General features: G+C 42.6%; 1 protein-coding gene across 1 annotated transcript; it reads left to right on the forward strand.

Moving 5' to 3' along the window:
- Positions 1 to 6,474: 6,474 nt before the first annotated feature.
- dlx4b (distal-less homeobox 4b) lies at positions 6,475 to 12,214 on the forward strand. Its single transcript, XM_042081930.1, has 3 exons — positions 6,475 to 7,073; positions 8,437 to 8,633; positions 11,773 to 12,214. Exons 1-3 carry the CDS (start codon positions 6,749 to 6,751, stop codon positions 12,034 to 12,036), a joined length of 786 nt encoding a protein of 261 aa, XP_041937864.1. The 5' UTR covers positions 6,475 to 6,748; the 3' UTR covers positions 12,037 to 12,214.
- The last annotated feature ends 8,666 nt before the right edge of the window (positions 12,215 to 20,880 follow it).

Here is a 20,880-nt window from a genome sequence, read left to right on the forward strand (position 1 = left end):
AAATTGTATACAAAAAATATCCCATTCTTAAAACTACATTGACAAAACTTCTGAAGGTTTTTTGCAAAATCAGAAATAGCGCTAAAACAGTTTCACCTGTGCTCGAAACCAAACAGTGTCTTCAGATCACTTCAGATTCAGGCGGTGCTGGAGAAGTTACAGTCTACCGACTACAATACACTGTAATGGACTAAAATTAATGTTCAACAACCTGTTTGCACTCTGCACTGACTAACACTGGTGATGTGACATTATTTGAAAACGCTTTTGATCAATTTGATTTATTATGTTTAATTTATGCCATCTGTGATTTATTTGTGTTTATTTTTCGCCACTTGTGGTTATCATTATGTATCACAAGTCCGTTTCAGTGCAAAATGCATGAGTATGTGTTTAGATTTTAGCAATTCATAAAAAAAAACTGTAATCACAAGAATGGAAAGAAACATATAAAAGGCTGCTACAATGTTTATTTTTCAGAGAAAATTCTGAATACATTTTAATATAATATTGTCATATATATATTATTTTGTTATATTTAGCTTCCTTGATTATTTTCAGTCTTTAAATTATATATATAAGTATATATACTCTTTTTATCCTGTGAGGGAAATTTGGTCTCTGCATTTATCCCAATCCGTGAATTAGTGAAACACACTCAGCACACAGTAAACACAACGTGAGGTGAAGCACACACTAATCCCGACGCAGTGAGCTGCCTGCTACAACAGCGGCGCTCGCGGAGCAGTGAGGGGTTAGGTGCCTTGCTCAAGGGCACTTCAGTTGTTCCTACTGGTTGGGCTTCGAACCGGCAACCCTCCGGTTACAAGTCCGAAGCGCTAACCAGTAGGCCACGGCTGCCCCCTCAAATTCAAGAACTGGTCTCCAACGTGCATGTGCACACACACACACACGCACACACACGCACACACATGCACACACACATGCACTCACACATATCCCTCGAGGGCAAAAGCTGGAGATGGCACTCTACACTTGAGGAATGAGACAGTGAGCACAGCTGACAAGCAGTCTCTCTCTCTCTTTTTTTTTCTTTCTCTCTCTCTCTCTCTCTTCTCCCTCTTGCTCTCTTGTTCCCTCTCTCTTCACTCTCTCTCTCTCCCTCTCCCTCTATATCTCCTTCCTGGTCCCTCTCTCAACTGCTATGATCCGTGCCTCCCTCTGTTAGCCTCCAGGCTAGATTAGCCATGCTAACCCCTGTGCCTCTCACCTCCCTTACCCCCTCCCCCCTTCCTCCCCTCCACACACACACACACACACACACTCCATACCTGCCTGTGGCAAAGACATGAGTGGTGAGGAGAAAAAGGCAAATCCCATTGTAAACAGTGCTGTTTGCATGGAGAGAGCATGTAGGACACCCATATTACATCCAGACCACAGGCCTGCGTCCTGCACACACAGGAGCGGGAGATGCTTCGTACATAACTGCTGCTTCGTACACAATGACTAATATTTAGCGCTGGGCACTGGGCCAAAATCGCTCACCTGAATGGTGAACCTGTGCCGGCAATGTCAGGACTATGTTCAACACTCAGGCAATCATATCCACTTTAATATACCACCATAACTTTAGTGTCGTTTTTTTACCTGTAGTATTTACCTGTATTGTATTGTTCACTGCCAAATAATGCCAATTCTATAGACGTTCTTGTATTTCATGGTCTGTTCGTCAATTCTTCTTGTTTCATAGTAACTGCAGATTATGTGTGATGGAGCAAACGTGTGGGGAAAGGTGGGGGGGGGGGGGCATGTGATGTCTGAACTGCAGCAAACAACTGGCCAGGGAAGGAAGAGAGAGAGAGATAGAGGGATGAAGAGGGAGAGAAAAAGAGTGAATGAACGGTAGAGAGAGGGAGTAAGAGAGAGAGAGAGAGGGGTTGACAGAGGGGGGAGCAGAGCAAAAGAGAAAAAGAGAGAGGGGGAGAGAGAAAGAGGGAGGGAGAAAGGGAAAGAGGGAGGGAGAGAGAGAGAGAGAGAGAGAGAGGGGGAGAGAGAAAGAGGGAGGGAGAGGGGAATACTCGTCTGATTTGTCTGAAGGGAGTGCTGTCACTCTGTATCACCACCAAAGAAGATGGACAAAGCAACCTTGGCACACACACACCTTCGCACACACACGCAAACACACACTTGCACGCAAGCTTACAGCCACACCCTCACTACACATTCTGCGCTCACTACACACACACACACACACACCCACACACACTCACACGTCTGGAAGACTGGGAGACGCCAGCCAGTCTGGGACTGCACACGGTAGTATTGTTATTAGCGCTTGCTCTCTCGTCTGTATTAAGCCGCGGCGGCGAAGACACATCCCAGCGCCTTGACTGCAGGGCTCACCTTTGTTCTTCACCGTAATGCGGACATAATTATCACCTTAAAGAGCGCGTCTACTTTTCCTTTTTTACCCCGCGCCCCCTCAAACCCCTCCTACACCCCCCCCCCCCACCCCGCACACCCCCTTATCTACCCCTGACACCCCACCTTCCTTTACCACCACTGCTACCACTAACACCCCCACACACACACACACACACGCACACACACACTTTCAGCCCCCCCCCCCAAATGACAAAAGTATTCAATGGTTTTCTCTGTGGCGGTAGAAGACTCTGGGGTCACACGGCAGCTGGGGTGAAAATCAGACCAGATCTTGGTTTGATTTATTATTATTGTTTTATTTATTTTTTGGAAAGTCATACTTGGATAATTCACCCCACTTATGCAGGATTCTGCTGATTGTTCTGGTGTTCTGGAGAGACATTAGGTGATTATATTGCCACAAGCACTCATCCCTGAGAGACAATGAAATCAATAGAAAACCACAAAGTACCCGTGAAAAATCTGTAACTGCTGCAATTAGCAAGCCTCCTGAGCATACGAACTAATGAAATCCTCACATAATATTTATAGAAATCAGTACCAACGCTCAAATAATTGACCTTCAGACTTTTTTCGATTTTCTTTTATATGCTATTAAACTCTAAACTGTTCATCTTTAATTAGTGCCCCTGTAACTTCATTCTGCACAGGTTCTCTGCCAGGCTAGATTAACTATATTTTATAAATCTATGTTTGTATTCAGGTTTTACAGAGAATAAGTAAAGCCTTGTTTAAGAGTATTCACTCCGAAACAGGAACATGTATAATATAATATGCATTCTGGAGCAATAAGCAGCCAAGTTCTTCAATTGCATTGGGATTATATAGCCTTAATTTAGTACTTCAACAAATTATTGGTGTGTCTGTATTGTCCTGAAGAATATGCATGTTTATTTAGAGCATAAGGATATTAATAGAAGCTGAGCTTGCTTCTTTCGGTGCGCAACCATTTATGTTGATACGCCTCATTTACCATGTGCCTCAAAGACCATGACTATGGCTGCAGGAAATAACTGTCCTGTTTCATCCCCGTTTCTTGTTCAATAATGTCTTTTGTGTCTGTGTCCAAACAACGTAACCACTCACCGTTTTGTTACATTGGGTGTACATGATATTTTCTATTCAGCATTCAAATGTATCTTCTGTTTATAAGATTACATTTGTCACTTTATATCCCTTGAAAGTTTTATATTTCTTTGTGGTGATGCATAAAGTTAATTTTACTGAACAAATAGTTTAGATCTGGTCTGGGGTGAGGATGTGTGCACATGTGTGTGTGTGTGTGTGTGTGTGTGTGTGTGTGTGTGTGTGTGTGTGTCATGTGCGTGTGTGTTTGTGTGAGTCTGTGTATGTGTGTGTGTCTGTGTGTCTCTCTGTGTGTGTGTGTGTGTGTGTGTGTGTGTGTGTGTGTGTGTGTGTGTGTGTGTGTGTGTGAGACGCTCATCCTCCAAACCCCTTTCACAAAGCCTGCCAGGAGGAGATGTTGGTAACAAAAGCATCCCTCTTCCAGCCCTCCAATGCCTCTGCTGCTGTCATTTTGGAGACTCGGGATTTTGTGACGATAATAATTTGTGGCTTTGTCTCTGGGCCTTGAAAGTCTCAGACGCTGTCAGTGAGGGTTTGGGCCCGAATCCAGCGGTGTCTGTGTCTGACGCTGGCACTGGTGCTGTTGCCGCTGTTTCCACGGTGACGGGGCCAGCGCGTGCCCCAGGGGTGCTGCAGTTCGGACGCCCCTGGGGACCCAAATCACACAGGGGAGACACGACCGAAATGACCGGGTGGCGCAGCAGTTGGACCGCAGAACGTCCCCGCAGCGTTGTGAGAACGTTGTCACTGGAGGCAGTGGAGACCACAGAACGTCCCCACAGCGTTGTGAGAACGTTGTCACTGGAGGCAGTGGAGAGGCTTTGTGTAAAGAAAATCAAATCCCCAGGCATTTTTGGGCTGCAGTAGCCTACCAAAGCAGTGCTTATAATTCATAATGTGGAATTTCTATACAGTTCCAAGCGTCTGTAATGCACTCATATCACATTGAAGTAGCACATTAAGATGTAATCTAATCCGATGGGTTGAGAAGATATGTTATTTTACAGATTTAGTATTTAATGAATACTTACAGTGTAGTTTGGAATATTTCATCAGAAGGATTTTGCTGTCTTTTTTGCATGGATTTGTTGATGGTGTTCAAATGGAATAGGTGTAATGTGGTAGGCCTGGTATCCAAATAAAATAGTAGTAGACAGTTGGTGAGACTGCAGTAGCCCTATAAACCAATGTTAAAGACAAAAAAAACGAAAATGGTCCTTATGAAAATATATAATATTAAATGTAAACAACGCACATTTTAGAATGGCGTGATAGTCAAGAGGTCAAAGGGTTACACCTGAGTGGATCTGGCACGCGATGAAGGCGCACTGTCGCGATTCGCAACACGTCAACCACTTGCCCTTATTACACGGGTTATTCACAGTTGTGCAACAGCAACGCTTTCATCTTCTAATTGATTGTGTCAAAATTGAGGCCGTCTCGCAGAGACGAGCTTGGTGCTGGATTTATGACTATACCTTAGCTGTCAACACACCCACGCACTCTAACAAGGTGCCATATTTTATGCCATTCGTCATATGTATTAGACAGGCCCAGGTTGATGCAAGTTATATACGATCCGTAATGTGTGACTCCATATATTATTTGAATTGCAAATATACCACACATAGCCTACACGTGTAGGTCACACACTGGATATTTTTGTATTCAGGCCTAGGCATATTTGCCTCTCTATTCGATAGTCGGAACGCAGTAGCCTAGGCTACATATACGACCACATCATCAAATTAACGTTTTCAGAACCAGGCCTTCTAATCAGAACGTAATTTTAAAAACGACAAAAAAAAAGTAAATATTTATGAGCAGGCAAACCTGAGATCGACTGCTGAGAACATCTTCTGGTCCGCCTTTTATTTTCCAAGGGATGGTTGGCACGCTCCTCTTTCTGTGAAGCTGAACCTGGCGCCATACACATAATTACAAAAGAAGCTGTCATGTATTCAAAGGGCTGTCAGAGTGAAACTTATGTGTTGAACGGGACATAAACAGTTTCGCCCGAGGCCAGAATCGCCAGATTTCATCCATAGTGTTTCTCTGTTTACTGAATCCGTCCATTCAACCGTTTTAGAAAGGACTAGAAAGGGCTGCTGTATTTGTGAATCTCCCCTATGAATGAAAATATATTTTGAATATATGATAGGCATAGGCCCTATAGGCTTAACACTAGGCCTATACAGCTCTAAAAGTAGGCATTGATTGATCATCATTTCTGATTTAGAGACACAGGATTTTGGTTTAAATATTGTAAAATGGGCATCAACATTTTTAGGGTAGATAAGATAAAACGATTATGAATCATTTAGGCTAATGGGTTGATCGCATCTGCTCTGGAGAACATAAAACAGTTCCGTTTCCGTCATCATTTTATTGTTGTAAATGATTGTGGCTGTTCCATATGTTTTACTGATATGTTTATTTAGGCTATATTGTGCATTTCTGCAGGTAAACTACAATGCGTTGGTAAATATTAAGAATTAAAATAGCTTTCCCTTCATCCATTTATGTTTAAATGTTTTAATGTGTGCATTTTAATGAATGATTTGAATCGTTTAAACTATTTCAACACAAAGCCAAGTGTAAGCTCTTTAGAATAATAGGCCTACTTTACCTAAAAACTACATCAGACAATCTAGTATAATAGAGTATGTGTTTCATAAATAGGCTAGGCCTATATATTTACAACAAACTGTGACATTAATATTTATATTAGATTAGTGTTCTGATTTAGGCCATTATACATTTCAGGCAGATATTAAATGTTTTTGGTCTTTTTTTTATGACCTTATTTTGTCTATAATTATTTTATTTACACAGGCGGGCAACCAATATCAATATGAAGCCGCTTTCAATAACATATGTTAATGAACTTAATTAGGCTTTCCCCTGGGTCTTGTGACATAGTAGGTCTGTGAAACCAATCAGCGAGCGCGCTGTTAGAGCGCGCTGTGTTGGAGACACACCAGGTCAGAGTGCGCGAGCTACTTTCAATATTTTGAAGTTAACCAATATTTCACGGAGCGTATCCCTTTAACTCGCCCCGTGAATCCACAAAGAACTCCAAAATATCCACGGGAAATACTTCATACCGGTGTGGATACCTGTAGCCGTTGTACGATCTTGTGATAAAGTAGCCTATCTCTTCGAGATGGATCCGGTTCAAATTAGCTCTCGCTAGTGGTGAACACTCGATGCAGCTCTCCTGAACCTGTCGGTTTTATGGACTTCACTATTAATGATGTCTATGAGCTTCATGCCTGATAGTTTCAATGCGCCAGATCCGTCCAAGTCAGCGTTTTTAGAGTTTGGTCACGGACTCCCCACGCACCAGGCGCAGCACTCGCCCGGACTATCGCACAATATTTATCCTGTTCACGGGTTGCAGCCAGGCGGACACCTGCAGCACGATGCTCCTTTCCAATCTGCCGCCTACTCTTATGGTCGATCACTGGGTTACGCTTATCCCGGCTCGGTGAGCTCGCACACCCCGAATGCGTACGTGCCATATCAGCACAGCAACCAAAACAGCACATTGACCCATGCGAAAGTGGAAGAGCCCGGTAAGTCTTTGAAATGCCACCGTCATCTTGCTGTTAATCGGAACAATTATCAATAGGAACGCGCAGGCAAATACAACTTATACCATTCTTATACATTAGTTGTAGGCTAAGCACTAGTGGTGTACTACATGCTGTGTGTTGTTGCTTGTCGGTTATAACGCTGTAGTTATTTCCTCAAAATGAAGGTTTGAAGCGGTGGTTTTGCTTGGTGTTTATAATGACCAGTGTGTTGGCGAGATTTAAAGGTTTCCATAAACCCAGAAACCAAGGGTACACACACAGCAAGTGCTTTCATAATGCTTTCAAAAAGATTTTGAGAAGAAAAAAACATGCGGACTGAAACGAAATTAACTTAGCCTACAACAACTGCATGATCATTTATTACAAACTCAACATAAGGATAAGGAACTGACATTGACATTATTTGGTGTTTTCTCAATTTTCTCTCCAATGCCGGAACCAGTATATTGGGCCCACCTTGACCGGTGGTAGTGTAGTTGTATACCTGTGTAATAACCTTGAATGAGAAGATGTTTCTAGATTCTATATTGTTTGCTACCATACCTTGCATAAGCTTTGCCTGCGTGACATAGCTTGTTCCAATTAAATTGTACGGGTCAAAGTGGACCAACATAGGCCACATGATGGATTTGATACACGTGTTTATATATTACATATATTAAATAAAATATAGTGAAATGACTGTTTTCATTTGTAGTGGTCTATAACAATTTTAATCTATCCGTAGGCCTACACTGTAATTTGTAACATAGCCTACTTTGTATAATATCACAACCACATTTAATACAAACAGGCTAATAAAAGCCTAATAATAATAATAATTATTATTATAATTATAATTATAATAATATTCTAACGATAACATTAGACTGATGATACAATTGTGATAGCAGGCCTAGACCATATGCCAAATCTCAAAGACAGGGAAAATACTGAATATTAAAGAATGGTGCATTTTATTAACAAAACCTTTGATAAAGACTGCCATGAACTTATAGAACTTATAGACATAGCCTTATTATAGCCTTTAGTTAGCATACACTGTTCCGTGTGTTAGGCCTTATGGATGGTTATGGTAGTAAATTTCAAGTTAGGCCACTGGAGGACACGTTTTAACTGATCGGGACAATAGCCGAGCTTTTCTAATAAATCCCCCTTTATCTTCTCGTGGTGGCTTCTTGCAGGTCTACGCTATATATCATGATCGGCAGTCAAATGCTGAGACTTAAAAATGATTTGTGGAACGTGTGCAGTCGCGAACTGATGGCCTCACATGACTGATTTGTATAGACTTGATTGAGGCCTAATTGTCGGCGTCTGTTTTTCTCACTCTCTGTTCAAGAGCGCCTCGACAAGTCGACGGTCATTGAAAACGGGGAGATTCGGCTGAACGGGAAAGGGAAGAAGATTCGCAAGCCGCGGACAATTTACTCGAGCCTCCAGCTCCAGGCGCTGCACCAGCGCTTCCAACAGACCCAGTATCTCGCGCTGCCCGAGCGCGCTGACCTCGCGGCCAAATTAGGGCTCACGCAGACGCAGGTGAGCGATTAGACAATCTTACTAATAATCTTACCGTTTGCAGGAGTGATTTTTATGATATATTAAACTATGACCACCCTGGTTCACTCTCTGAAATGCGTACACTGTGATGGCTAGACTGCTGACTTTTCATTTTCAGAATTTAGTTATTCAGTATTACTTTTTTACAGCAACTTATTACACTTGGATTTGAAATAATTACAAGTTACTCATCCACATGAAAAAAAAAAAACATTGGGGTTTTATTCTTACATATAAATTGGGATTTTGAGAAAAGGCACATGAAATCCCAATGAGCCTTGTTATTGCCAGGCCTCTTATAGCATTACACACACACACACACACACACACACACACACACACACACACACACACACTCTCTCTCTCTCTCTCTCTTTAAAACGAATGTGTTGTCCCTATCTGGACACAGGCATGCGTTAAAAAACAACACAAATTGTTTTGTTTTCAACACATTCATTCTAGGAGTGTAGATACATGCAAGGCATATCCCTAAACACCTGTCTCATAAAACTCAGGTATCCATATTTGGTGTGTGTTCTCTCAGCACTAATTATTTTCCCATCATCCACCTGGGCTTGGCACGCGCCATTAAGGAGAAGCTCTTGAGGTGGCTGCCTCTGTTTCTCCAGGACTTAAGCAGGGATCCGGAGGCCTGTGTTTTGGTGATTGGTTAAGCCCCATGTACTTGAGTGCATATCCCCATGAACATCACCCAGTGGATGGGGAGGTTTTAACAAGCTTTATCATTCAAACATATAATGAGGTGCTATTGGTGTGTGTGTGTGTGTGTCTGTGTGTGTGTGTGTCTGTGTGTGTGTGTGTGTGTGTGTGTGTGTGTGTGTGTGTGTGTGTGTGTGTGTGCGTGTGTGTGTGTGTGTGTGCATATGGTCAGGCTGGGTCAGGTGTGATCCATGAGAGTTCATATAAACATCACACACACACACACACACACACACACACACACACACACCTAATATCTTTTGTCTGAATGGATTGTCTTTGTCATTAGAAACCACTAATTCTTTGAAGGATATTCATATGAATATACCAAGCCTGCAGACACATTATTAGAAACTCTGCACGTCTGCACCCACACACACACACACACACACACACACACACACACACACACACACACACACACACACACACACAACTTGTGGCTCAACGTTTCTGAGATGATTTATGAAGCCTTAAATCCTGTTCCCTTTTCATCAATCAATTAAACTAATTTCAAAACCGGTATCATGCGGCGTGCTGTGGCGCAACAGGCTACAGCGCCCATATCGTGTACGGGTCCAAGTGCCCACCAAGTCCCAGGTTCCAATCTGACCTGCGGTCATTTCCTGATCCCACCCCATCTCTCTCTCTCTCTCTCTCTCTCCCCCCCACTCACTTCCTGACACTCTTTACTGTCCTGTCAGAATAAAGGCAAAAATATATTTTAAAAAAATAAATAAATAAATAAATAAATATACTTTAAAATCTAAATGAATAAATAAATAAAAAGGTGCCATGTACAAATAAAAAACATTTCTTTTAAAAAAAATTGAATACATACATTTCTTCCATACGTTCTGTATGTCAGAAAAAGCCTTGTTAGGCCACCTTTGGGTGCACCCGCATACCATAACATCATCCCACTTATTGCATGTCCTGTCTACACAGTTCATTACACAGCCCAGCAATGTCTTGTCTCTGATTCTATCTGCCATAACTGTGAACTCATCAAAAAGTCATATTGCCGTGCTCACGTGGGCTCTCATCCACGTAGCGTACATGTCGAGTGTCAGCGTGTCCACTTGTAAGCTTGCCTAAAAAGAATGAAGTCACACCGGCTTAGTCAACAGAGAAAAGTCTCTGGTGTTCTCTGAGCCTCTCAGTCCCTCTCGCCCAGAGCTTATACAACACCTAAAGAATAAATTAAATGGTGTGTTTTTAATCACTCCAAACATTATTAATGGCATAAACTAATCACATATTTGCGTTTAGATATTAGGATATTATAAATCCTATTAATGGACCCTGAAGATTAAACTTTGGCCTTTAGAACTGAGGGGGGAAATGTTATTGCCTCAGTCCTCACTCTCTGAGGCTATGGAAAGTATTTGAGATGGGATTTTTGTGTAAAGAGACTTGCAAAGGGCAACCTTAGTAGATTACTTTCTGTGTGTGTGTGTGTGTGTGTGTGTGTGTGTGTGTGTGTGTGTGTGTGTGTGTGTGTGTGACACACAAAACTCTCTGTTACATAAACGACGGTTCTTCAGAAGGTCTCTCTGTTGCAGTTGTTCGTTTTCAGTCAACACGTCAGGTCACTAAGGCCATGCATGTGCCTTAGGTAATAGCTGGAGGTAATGGCGCCTTGGAACCAGACCATTAAAATGGCAACATCTTGTATTATGTTTCATAAAACCAAGGATTCAGTCATATAAATCCAGATCAAATATGAATAATGACAGTTATTCTGGGCTTAATGATGTCAAGTCACTCAATCTCTGTTGCAGTGGCTTGGGCAGAGTGGGTGGTAAGGTTATGGGTATTTTGCGAGTCCTTATAAAGTTATGCTGTTATGCTGTAATCGGGCCTTCTTCTGAATCAGCGGAAAAATTATTTTAAATAGAAACCAAAGGAGACCTGACCCCATGTTTATAGTGTTTTGCTCCTGGCAAAGACTTTGGGACTTCTATCTCTCTCTCTCTCTCTCTCTCTCTCTCTCTCTCTCTCTTGCTTGCTCTGTTTCTCACTGTGCAATTGTTGTTGTCATGCGTATGCATTGTTGCCCCATAAAAAGGATAATGGAGCGTACATAATGAACTGCAGAAGTGTAGCCGTTCTCAAACAGCCTACACATAAACACACACACACAGAGAAATTTGACCACTGTCATTTATAATCAGGCGTTTTGCTTTCCAGTATGTAATAGCTCAATTTTCTCTAGCTTTGAAGTCGCTGTCCAAGTCATGAAAATGGTTTTCTGCATATATCAAAGTGAGATTTTACAGTGTAGTTCTCATGTGGTCATGTGATAAATTGAATTCTTTGTTCATTGTCATCTGAAATTCAAGTTTTATTTCATTTGCATTAACATGTTCTTATTCCCCTCCTTCTTTTGTCAAAGGTGAAAATATGGTTTCAAAACAAGCGTTCAAAGTACAAGAAAATCATGAAGCACGGTTCCATTGGACACGAGGGAGAGCACCTGCACACCACGCCGTCACTGTCTCCGTGCTCACCGGGATTACCCCAACTCTGGGAGGTGTCCATGGGCAATAAAACGGCACCTATGCACCCGGGTGCCTACATGAACAATTTTGCACACTGGTACCCCTCGCCGTCTCATCATCATCATTCGGAGAACGTGAACAGACCACCGATGATGTGACTGTGCTTTTATCTCAGAGATTACGAGTTGTGGTCAACACGTACAGTATCCGGCCATTTTGAGTGTTTTTTTTTTTTTTTTTTGTCTCTCTCACCTCTACAGTGTCCAACCCTCACTATAGTGGCAGTTGTCGATTGAGTTTTGCGTTGTAAATACATGCGTGATTGTTGTTGTTGTTTTTTAAAGATTGTGCTTTTGGACTCAAGGTTTACTCACTTCTTGCAATTCTGAATATTAAAATGTTCCAAATGTTTGTTATCATTTAACAGTCTTTGAAACATTTTGAACGAAATTGCCCTCTTTGGTTATTGTAAAAGCCTCGAATAATCTACTGTGCAATCCCAGCCATTATGACAATAAACCACCGGGGTTTTTTTACAACACACACAGCATTTGACCTGACATCTATTGATAGATGACCGCATAGTCCACTAGAATGTCTCAGTGCATGTAAAACAAAATACGTTTTACCATATAACTATAGTTAGGCTATATATTAACATATTGCATAGCCTATCTTAGATATCCGATTTTGTGAACAAACACACTGTCTAATCATTCCTCTTGAAATTAGGCTACCACATAGATTATTCCTGGCGTGTTGTTAGAAAATAAGAATATTAATATGCAAAACATTTTTGTAATGAAGTAGGCCTGATATACTTTAATAAACATTATTGTTCATAATTTCCTAAATATGAAATTATTCACCATCCAGGCCATAATTATTATTACAAAGCTAACCTGTACCCACACGATACTATTAGACGTGACGTGTTACTATTTAGTTATCAGTAAATGATTAGGCTACAATCACTGTTTTAACATCATGAGCGCACGATACAAAAACTCGCCTCAAAATAGTTTGACTTAAGATGGGGGATATTCTCGGTTAATTTACCACAGGCGTGAGCAAAATCTGGGTATTTATTTCCATGTATGCACATAAATAGGCCAAAAACAATTGACACTTCTCAATTAATTGTAGGGTGCAAACTATAGCCTAGCTATACATTTTTACTATTAAAAACATATCACAGACCATAGTAAGATGAAAGCTCTGAAAGAAAGAAAAATATACAGTTAAGCTATTGTTTGTACCTTGATCATAGATATGTATTTTAGGGATATCTGTTGTCTTGGACAAATTATTAACTATGACAACTTTCACTGGAAATTATTCCACGACGTTGCATCAAAAGAGAGAAAGAGAGTAGGCCTAAATATCTATAGGCAGCTCAATGTACAATAATGAAACTTGAGTTCAGGGTCTTTTTAAGTCTCTTTTAATGCGATAAAAGTGTTTTTTTCCCGTGTCTGCACTGACAGGAGGCAGAACTGACTGCGGAGACATTTTTCATCTCGTGGTTTGGTCTCTCGAGCCGCCTCTTTCTCCTTTCAGCTGGTGTGTTTGTTTATTTCTTTTATTTAAGGGAAAAGACGCATGTCGTGAGTAGGAGCGAGCCAGCAGTGCCAAATTTGTAACGGTATTTTCTTTTCGACTCTCTTGACTGGATCCAGGAAGTAAACCCTCTGGTGTCATAATATAATGATGAATGGCTGCAGTATTCAATCACGAAACTCGGCCTGATTAATAGTACGTTGTACTGATTCGCACAGTCTGGTGCTAAAACTGTTTAAACATTGTGAACAAGCTATTTATATTACTTTAAACACCACTCGCCTGAAGGCCTTGGTGTAAATTCACCATGGTGCTAAATTGCGTGCAACTAGCAACGATTTATTGCAGAATCTTGTTCTGGAGAGATACCATTTCTGGATAAGGCGCTCTTCCAGACGGTTTCTTTCTTAGGTTGTTTTCAGCAGGTGACATGCAAAGGGGGGCTCAAGTCTTTTTAAATGTAAAACAAAATCGGCGCCTCTGTGCTGTAGGATCGTATTTCCCTTCCTCCTATAAATGGTCTACACTCACAAGAGCAAGAACTCAATACTGTAATATATTTATAATATTTATATGACAGAAGGTTGCCAATGCATCATCTTAAAAACATTGGTTAGTGTGTGTGTGTGTGTTTGTGTTTGTGTGTGTGTGTGTGTGTGTGGGGGGGGGGGGGGTTGACCTGGCATTGACCCTAGTTCACTCAGTAAAGTCCATTCTCCTTGTCTAAACAGTTATGTTACATGCCCCCTTTGAGAGCACCTCATTCAGCAATGTTTTCCTTGCTGTTAATAAAATCACATTATTGTCCCAAGCAGCAAATTATTTGCATGTCGGCCCATCTGTTGTTCACTGCACAAACTAAATCAATGTGCAGACCTGTGGAGCTAACCATAAACTACAGCATTCTTTATTAACTTAAATTCACCATTGCTGTTGTTTCACAGAAGTTTTAGCTGTTGTTATATATTCATGGGGTGCTGATGTGAAGCTTAACATAAGGACAACTGTCTGCAAAAAATAAAAAATGATATATATAATTAAAAATGTCAGGCTTTTACATTTTACAGTCAATGTGGACAGGTCAGTTATTGCATTATATTACTGATCCAAGTCTCTGTCCAGTGGTCAGCACATGTAGCAGCTCTACCAATTACCAATTTAGGGAAGCAAAAAGGCACAGAGACATTCCCAAACTGCTTCTCTTTGGATATGAAATTTAGCCTCTTGTCCCAAAGCATTTAACAGCTCTGCCACCATCTCTCCCAACTCTCAGAGTGGCTCAAGACCGCGTCCGATCAGGATTAGTCATAGTGAACACACGTCGAATTCTACACCCTCCTTCATTACAGCCGCACTCTTAAGGAATAGTGGAAAGTGAACAGGGTCCTTCTCAATCTGTGCGTGATTTGACTGCGTTCCCTCCACACAGTTACAGAGAGAGAGGGAGAGCCATGCTAAAAAAGCTCCCCCTGTGCAAATGTAAAAAAAACAACTATTCAGTGGAGTGGTCACTTTAGAACCACTGGTGTCTAATGGTAACAGCTGTGTATGACTGGACATGCTACTGTACTGTGTGTAACTGGGCACGCTACTAAACTAACGGCCTCAGTGTAAAGTTAATGGAAGCCCAGCTAAGCAAGCACACGTTATGACAACTCCCATAGCTCCACACTTCCTCCATATCATTCCTGCTACCCCCCCCCACCCACCCCCCGCTCGTCCACATCTCTCTCTCTCTCACTGTTGTCACAGACATGTACATGTATGCACACAGACATATGACCACACAAATATGTACACACACACACACACACACTCACATATACAGACACAGATACACACACAAACACACACACACACACACTCGCTCTCTCTCTCGCACACACACACACACACATACAAACAGACATAGATACACACAACCACACACACACACACACACACATATATAAAGAGATTCTACACACTCATTCAATACAGAATAGAACAAGTAGGACAAATTAGCACTTACCTGCACAAGCTACAAGAGAAGCAATCACTCTCACAAACATCAAATGCATGGCATATCCAAACCTGCAGCTTCCTCTTGCTCCTCACAAGGAGAAGAGGGGAAGAGAGAGGGCTGCCGGATCCCGATTACACATCTCCTCTCTCCTGAACAGCCTCACTTCATGTGTCTCTATAAAAAAATACCCTCCTCCAGCCGACCTGCCTGCGATGTTTCTCGCCGTCCGGGCGCCGTGTTGTGCACTGGCAGACCCAGGCAGCGTGGGGACAAGTGTGTGTTTTTGCCGAGATGAAGTGGCAAGGCATCACAGGAAAATTACGGGCAATTTTACATCTCAAGATTAGAATAATGAGAGCTCAAGTTGGACAGGCGGACAGGGCCCTTTCAAACAAGGCAGCAATTACCAACGAAAGAGAGAGAGAGAGAGAGAGAGAGAGATGGAGAGAGAGAGAGAGAGAGAGAGAGAGAAGGGGGGATAGAAAGAGAGAGATGCAGATTCGGGTACTCTCTCAAAAGGATGCTCTCGAGACAGCTCAGGGGTTGAGGGAGAAGAAGCAAGGGGAGAGGTGGGTGGATCGGGGGGGGGGGGGTCTTTGATAATGATGGTGATGATGACGATGAATTGGATCAAGGAATGACAATGCCTCATGCTCAAAGATTTGGCCAATGACTGCCAAGGTGTCTGGTGGAGTTTAATAGCAGGATATCAGCAGAGAAAGGAACTCCAGGATGTCATTACAGCCACTGTGCTTTGCTTTTGGGGAGTGCCACCTACTTGTCACTCAGCCGTAATTATTGTTATTATTGTGTAAGTTCTGACAATTAAAAGCAATTACATGGTAACCATTTCTGTGTGTTTGTGTGAGAGAAGGCACGGGTGAATAGTGCGTGCGTGTGTGTGTGTGTGTGTGTGTGTGTCTCCGTCTCCCCCCCAACCAATTTTCATCTGCCCCCTACTGTGCCATTCAGTGCTGTAGAGAGACCCCCAGTTTTGAATGCCAACCAGGCCACCCGCGCCACCCACCAACCCCCTGCCATCTGCACCCTCTCCCCAGGCCGTTGGGGCACAGTGGGGTGCCCTCCATGGCAACATGTCAGGGCGGCAGCGCAAAGCTGCCTCACGACACGATCAAACAAGAAGAAGGCGGTTTTTATGTGTGTGTGTGTGTGTGTGTGTGTGTGTGTGTGTGTGTGTGTGTGTGTGCCGGGGTGTGTGTGTGTGTGTGTGTGCGGGGGTGGGGAGGGTGGCATTGGTGCCATAGATGGGTGCAGAAAGTTGTCCACCCTGACCCCTTGGCAACGCGGGTGGTGGTGGTGGTAGGTGGGTACGGGTGGGGTTGATGGTGGTGAGTGGGTGGGCACGAGTGGTGGTGGTGGGTGGTTGGTGGGTGGTTGGGTGCCTGGGTGATTGGGTACGGGTGGTGGGTGGTGGGTGGGTGCCTGGGTGATTGGGTACGGGTGGTGGGTGGTGGGTGGGTGGTTGGGTGCCTGGGTGATTGGGTACGGGTGGTGGGTGGTGGGTGGGTGCCTGGGTGATTGGGTAATGGTGGGTGGGTGGGTGGCTCGGGTCATGCAGCGTTCACTAGTGCACAGCTGTCAGGGATGCCTTTCGCCTGCGTCCTTGTTTAGGTTTTATTTAATGTGGCGAGATGAGTGAGAGATGGGAGTCCCTGAGATAGCCCAGCTTTGGAGGCTCTTCTCTGGCAGCTGAGCCTCCCGCGCTGCCCTCCTTGGCAACCAAACTGCCCCTGACCTCCCTCTCAACCCTAACAGCGTGCTCTACCACTGGGGTTTGGCTTGTTGTTGTTGTTGTTGTTGGGTTTTTTCTATACTCCCTCTCTATTTCCCGCTTTAAAAAAAGGGTGTTTTTTTTCTTATTGCTAAGCCAACCAGTCACTCATTCTCTCCCTACCTCCCTCCCTCTCTCTCTCTCTCACACACACATACACACACACACACACATTAACATGCACACATGTACATACACATGTTGACTCTGCGCCTGTTTTTAGGGTGACAGAGAGCACTGGCCTTTAATGGATCAAATTCAAGTTCAGCAGTTCATGCATGGCTAGGAAGGGCTGGGCCCACACACACACACACACACACACACACACACACACACACACACACACACACACACACACACACACACACACGTCCCTGACCACCTCATTCATCTGAGAGACAGACTGGTCCCCTGGTGCCACTGGTGACAAGCCATTCCCTTTGCTGTAGGCCACACAGGAAGAGACAGAGAGAGATGGCCTGAAAGATGAAGGGAGAGAGAGAGAGAAAGAAAGAAAGGGAGAGAGAGACAGAGAGAGAGAGAGAAAGAGAGGGAGGGAGAGAGAGAGAGAGAGAGAGAGAGAAAAGAGAGAGAGAGAGAGATCAGGGCAAAGCAATGCATCAAGGGAAATCCCTATACAGTTTGGTCAGTACTGTTTATATAGTATGTTTCTAATTGTGTATGCATCTTTGCTATTGCTTAGCACTGTGGCTGACACTCTGGTGAGTGATACACCATGACAATGCATCCCATATCAGATGCAATGAAGTGGGAAATCTGAGTCCATTAAAAAATGAATTACAAGCCCACTTCTTAGCCATTCTTAGCCTTGTAATTCATTTTCGGGATAGAGATGGATGCATTCATGGCTAAAAAGGTGACTAAGTGGACAGACAGGTTTGGGTGGTGAAAAGAAGACCTTTTCTAGAGGTGGTGGTGTTTGTGTGTGTGTGGGGGGGGGTAGAAATCTGAGAATTCTGAACAGAAAGCCAGGCATTAGAGGGTGATGCTGGTGTTTTTTTTAACGGCACTGAGGTATTCTTAGATGTTTCATTTGAGCTCTCCCCGCAATCGTGCCAGTAATCTTAGTAACCACGCAGGTCTGTGTCAGGGATTCGTCTAGCCTGGGGGACAATATCCTGTAATGACCCTCCATGATGAAGCCTTAAATACATTAGAAGGCGGATTTGTTGTCAAGCAAAGTAGCAAGCATTAGGCCTATCCACACCAAATGTTCCTTAAGCTGAATTCACTCATCTGCTAACCAATCCTTATTACTACAATATTTGGGCAGGAATAGCCATAACCTAGAGCATATACCAGATGCCTTGTTTAGGTGACTTTCATTTAGATGAAAATAGGAAGTCCTGTAGGGGGTTGGGGGGTACTAGACAAATTCATATTTTAAAAAAGTTTGCTTATTTGTTTTTGTTTGTTTGTGTGAAAATATTTTTTTTATTTGAACTTGTAAACTAATATCATGTTGCTGCTTGACATAAAATGTACAGCTATAGGCTGTTGCTCTGAGTTTTGTAGCATAAAATCATAAACTGTGTGACATTTAAAATGGATTACCCTAAAACTAACATTACAAGATCTACCACTTCTGTTAGGCCTTTCAATATCAAACACGTTACAGAACATTGATTTTATTCTATTCCCCATGAGATTTCGCGATTCTTACCAACTAGCTGACAGTGCATGGCTATTTTCGTCTACCCTGACGCATTACTCTACTCTATCATACAATGAGCACTGTTCTAGAATATTTAAATATGGTAGCCTTGGTCTGTACACCACATCAGTGCACAGTGGTGCTCGTGAACTCCCTACATCTTGCTGTTGGTGGTCCATATGGCGATCTGAACCTCAGAATTAGCGGTTTGTGTATCATATGATTTAAACGAGAGAGGCTTAATAAATTATGGGTTCTGCGGCTCCTTGGGATGATCTTTCCGTTACATTCCGCTATTTTTTTTATCCTATCCAAAGAGACATTCTGAGCCAAAAAGGGAAACCGAAAAGTAACTTTGTAACATTTTTTTTTATAATTAAGAACAGTCATGTGAAAGTCTAGTGAGAGGCCTCTTCTACTGAGCATATATCTGCCGCTCTTAATTAGCTTCTTCTGTAAAAAAAGAAAAATAACTTTATTTCGTTTTTTTATTATTATTGTTCTCGTGTTGAGTGTGTTTACCATGTCTATTTAAATTCACCGAGATGGACAAAATGGGTGTTTGCCGGAAATTGCTTCATTAATAGGCTAGGCTTTTAAGAATAGAAAAAAATACTAAAATAAAAATAGAAAACACCAAATCCATATAACACTAGGTCACATTAGAACGCATATACTGAATTTATCCCAGGTTAAACAGAAACAACTATTAACAGAAAAAAATATTCACTGAATTCTCAAAAAAATTGTGCTAGCCTACAGCACTCGGAGATCAACTGGCTTTTCTTTCTTTGTTGCATTCTAAGATGTTTGATTGCAAAAACGTGGAGAATTAATTGACTGTTAATGAATGAGACTGTTACGCACATATCCAGCGTCAGTTCCAGCTCGCAGAAAAGTGTTCGTTTTCAACAAGGCATAAATAGACAGGGGTTGATGTCATCATTTTTTCGCACCTAATTTACATGTGTTCTTTTAGCTTGGATCAGCTGCATCCGTGCCAATTGACTGGAAAAACAACGTCAACAGGCGACATGTTTTTGACACCAGTGAACTACCCCCTCCAGGAAACATCGGACATTCTTGAACTCAAAGATTACCTTCAAGCCCAACTGAGGCCTTCTCAGCTGCGCCCAGTGTATCAAAATTTGAATACAAATTCAGCCTTTGCTCAAATTGAGCCTCAAAAGTCCTCACCTAGCATTCACGTAATTCTGAATTTTGTCATGGGATTTGATCCCATTTACACGCAGGGCTATATGTTAGTTCTACCTATGTCAACAAATATAAGTTTTTAGTAGGCCTATGGCTTTACCCCCAATTTAAATACTACACTCTTAAAACGATTGTGTTGAAAACAACACAACTTGATTTTCACACATCTTTGTGTCCAGATAGGGACAACACAGTTTGTGTTGTTTCCTTTTTTATTTGTTATATGTGTAGAAAGCAACGCAACTTGCATCTCTGTGTCCAGATATAGGGAAGATACATTAATTTTAAGAGTGTGAGACCATACACACAGAGGATTTAAACAGGATCATCGGGTTCTCTCATAGTGCCCACCATACCAGCAGAGGAAGAGTAAAATGGTTCTTTGAAACGCCGCCAAACTCTTGTTTGCATGTTCGGTCAGTCTTGTCTACTCTGACGCGCTTGTTTGGTATGTCGACGCACGCAGTATATGCGAGTATCCCCGAGGCAAAACAATCTTACTCCAGCATAGACGTTTCTCCTCCACCCCCTCCTCTCTTCACCCGCCGTGGTCTTTCTTGTTATCTGGCAACCAAATACTAATAAAATCCAGTGACTCCAACATGTCTGCTTGCCTGTCGCCTCCTACGGCTCCCTTGCACGAGACACACCGGTGCAGCTCTTGCGTAAGCAAACCCACTTTGGCGGCTCCTGCCTGAACAGAAAAGAGGACGAATCAAAAATCCCAATCTGTCTGTTGTGATTTGCCAGTTCTG

This window comes from Alosa sapidissima, chromosome 24 (genome assembly GCF_018492685.1).
Source record: "Alosa sapidissima isolate fAloSap1 chromosome 24, fAloSap1.pri, whole genome shotgun sequence".
NCBI lineage: Eukaryota > Metazoa > Chordata > Actinopteri > Clupeiformes > Clupeidae > Alosa > Alosa sapidissima.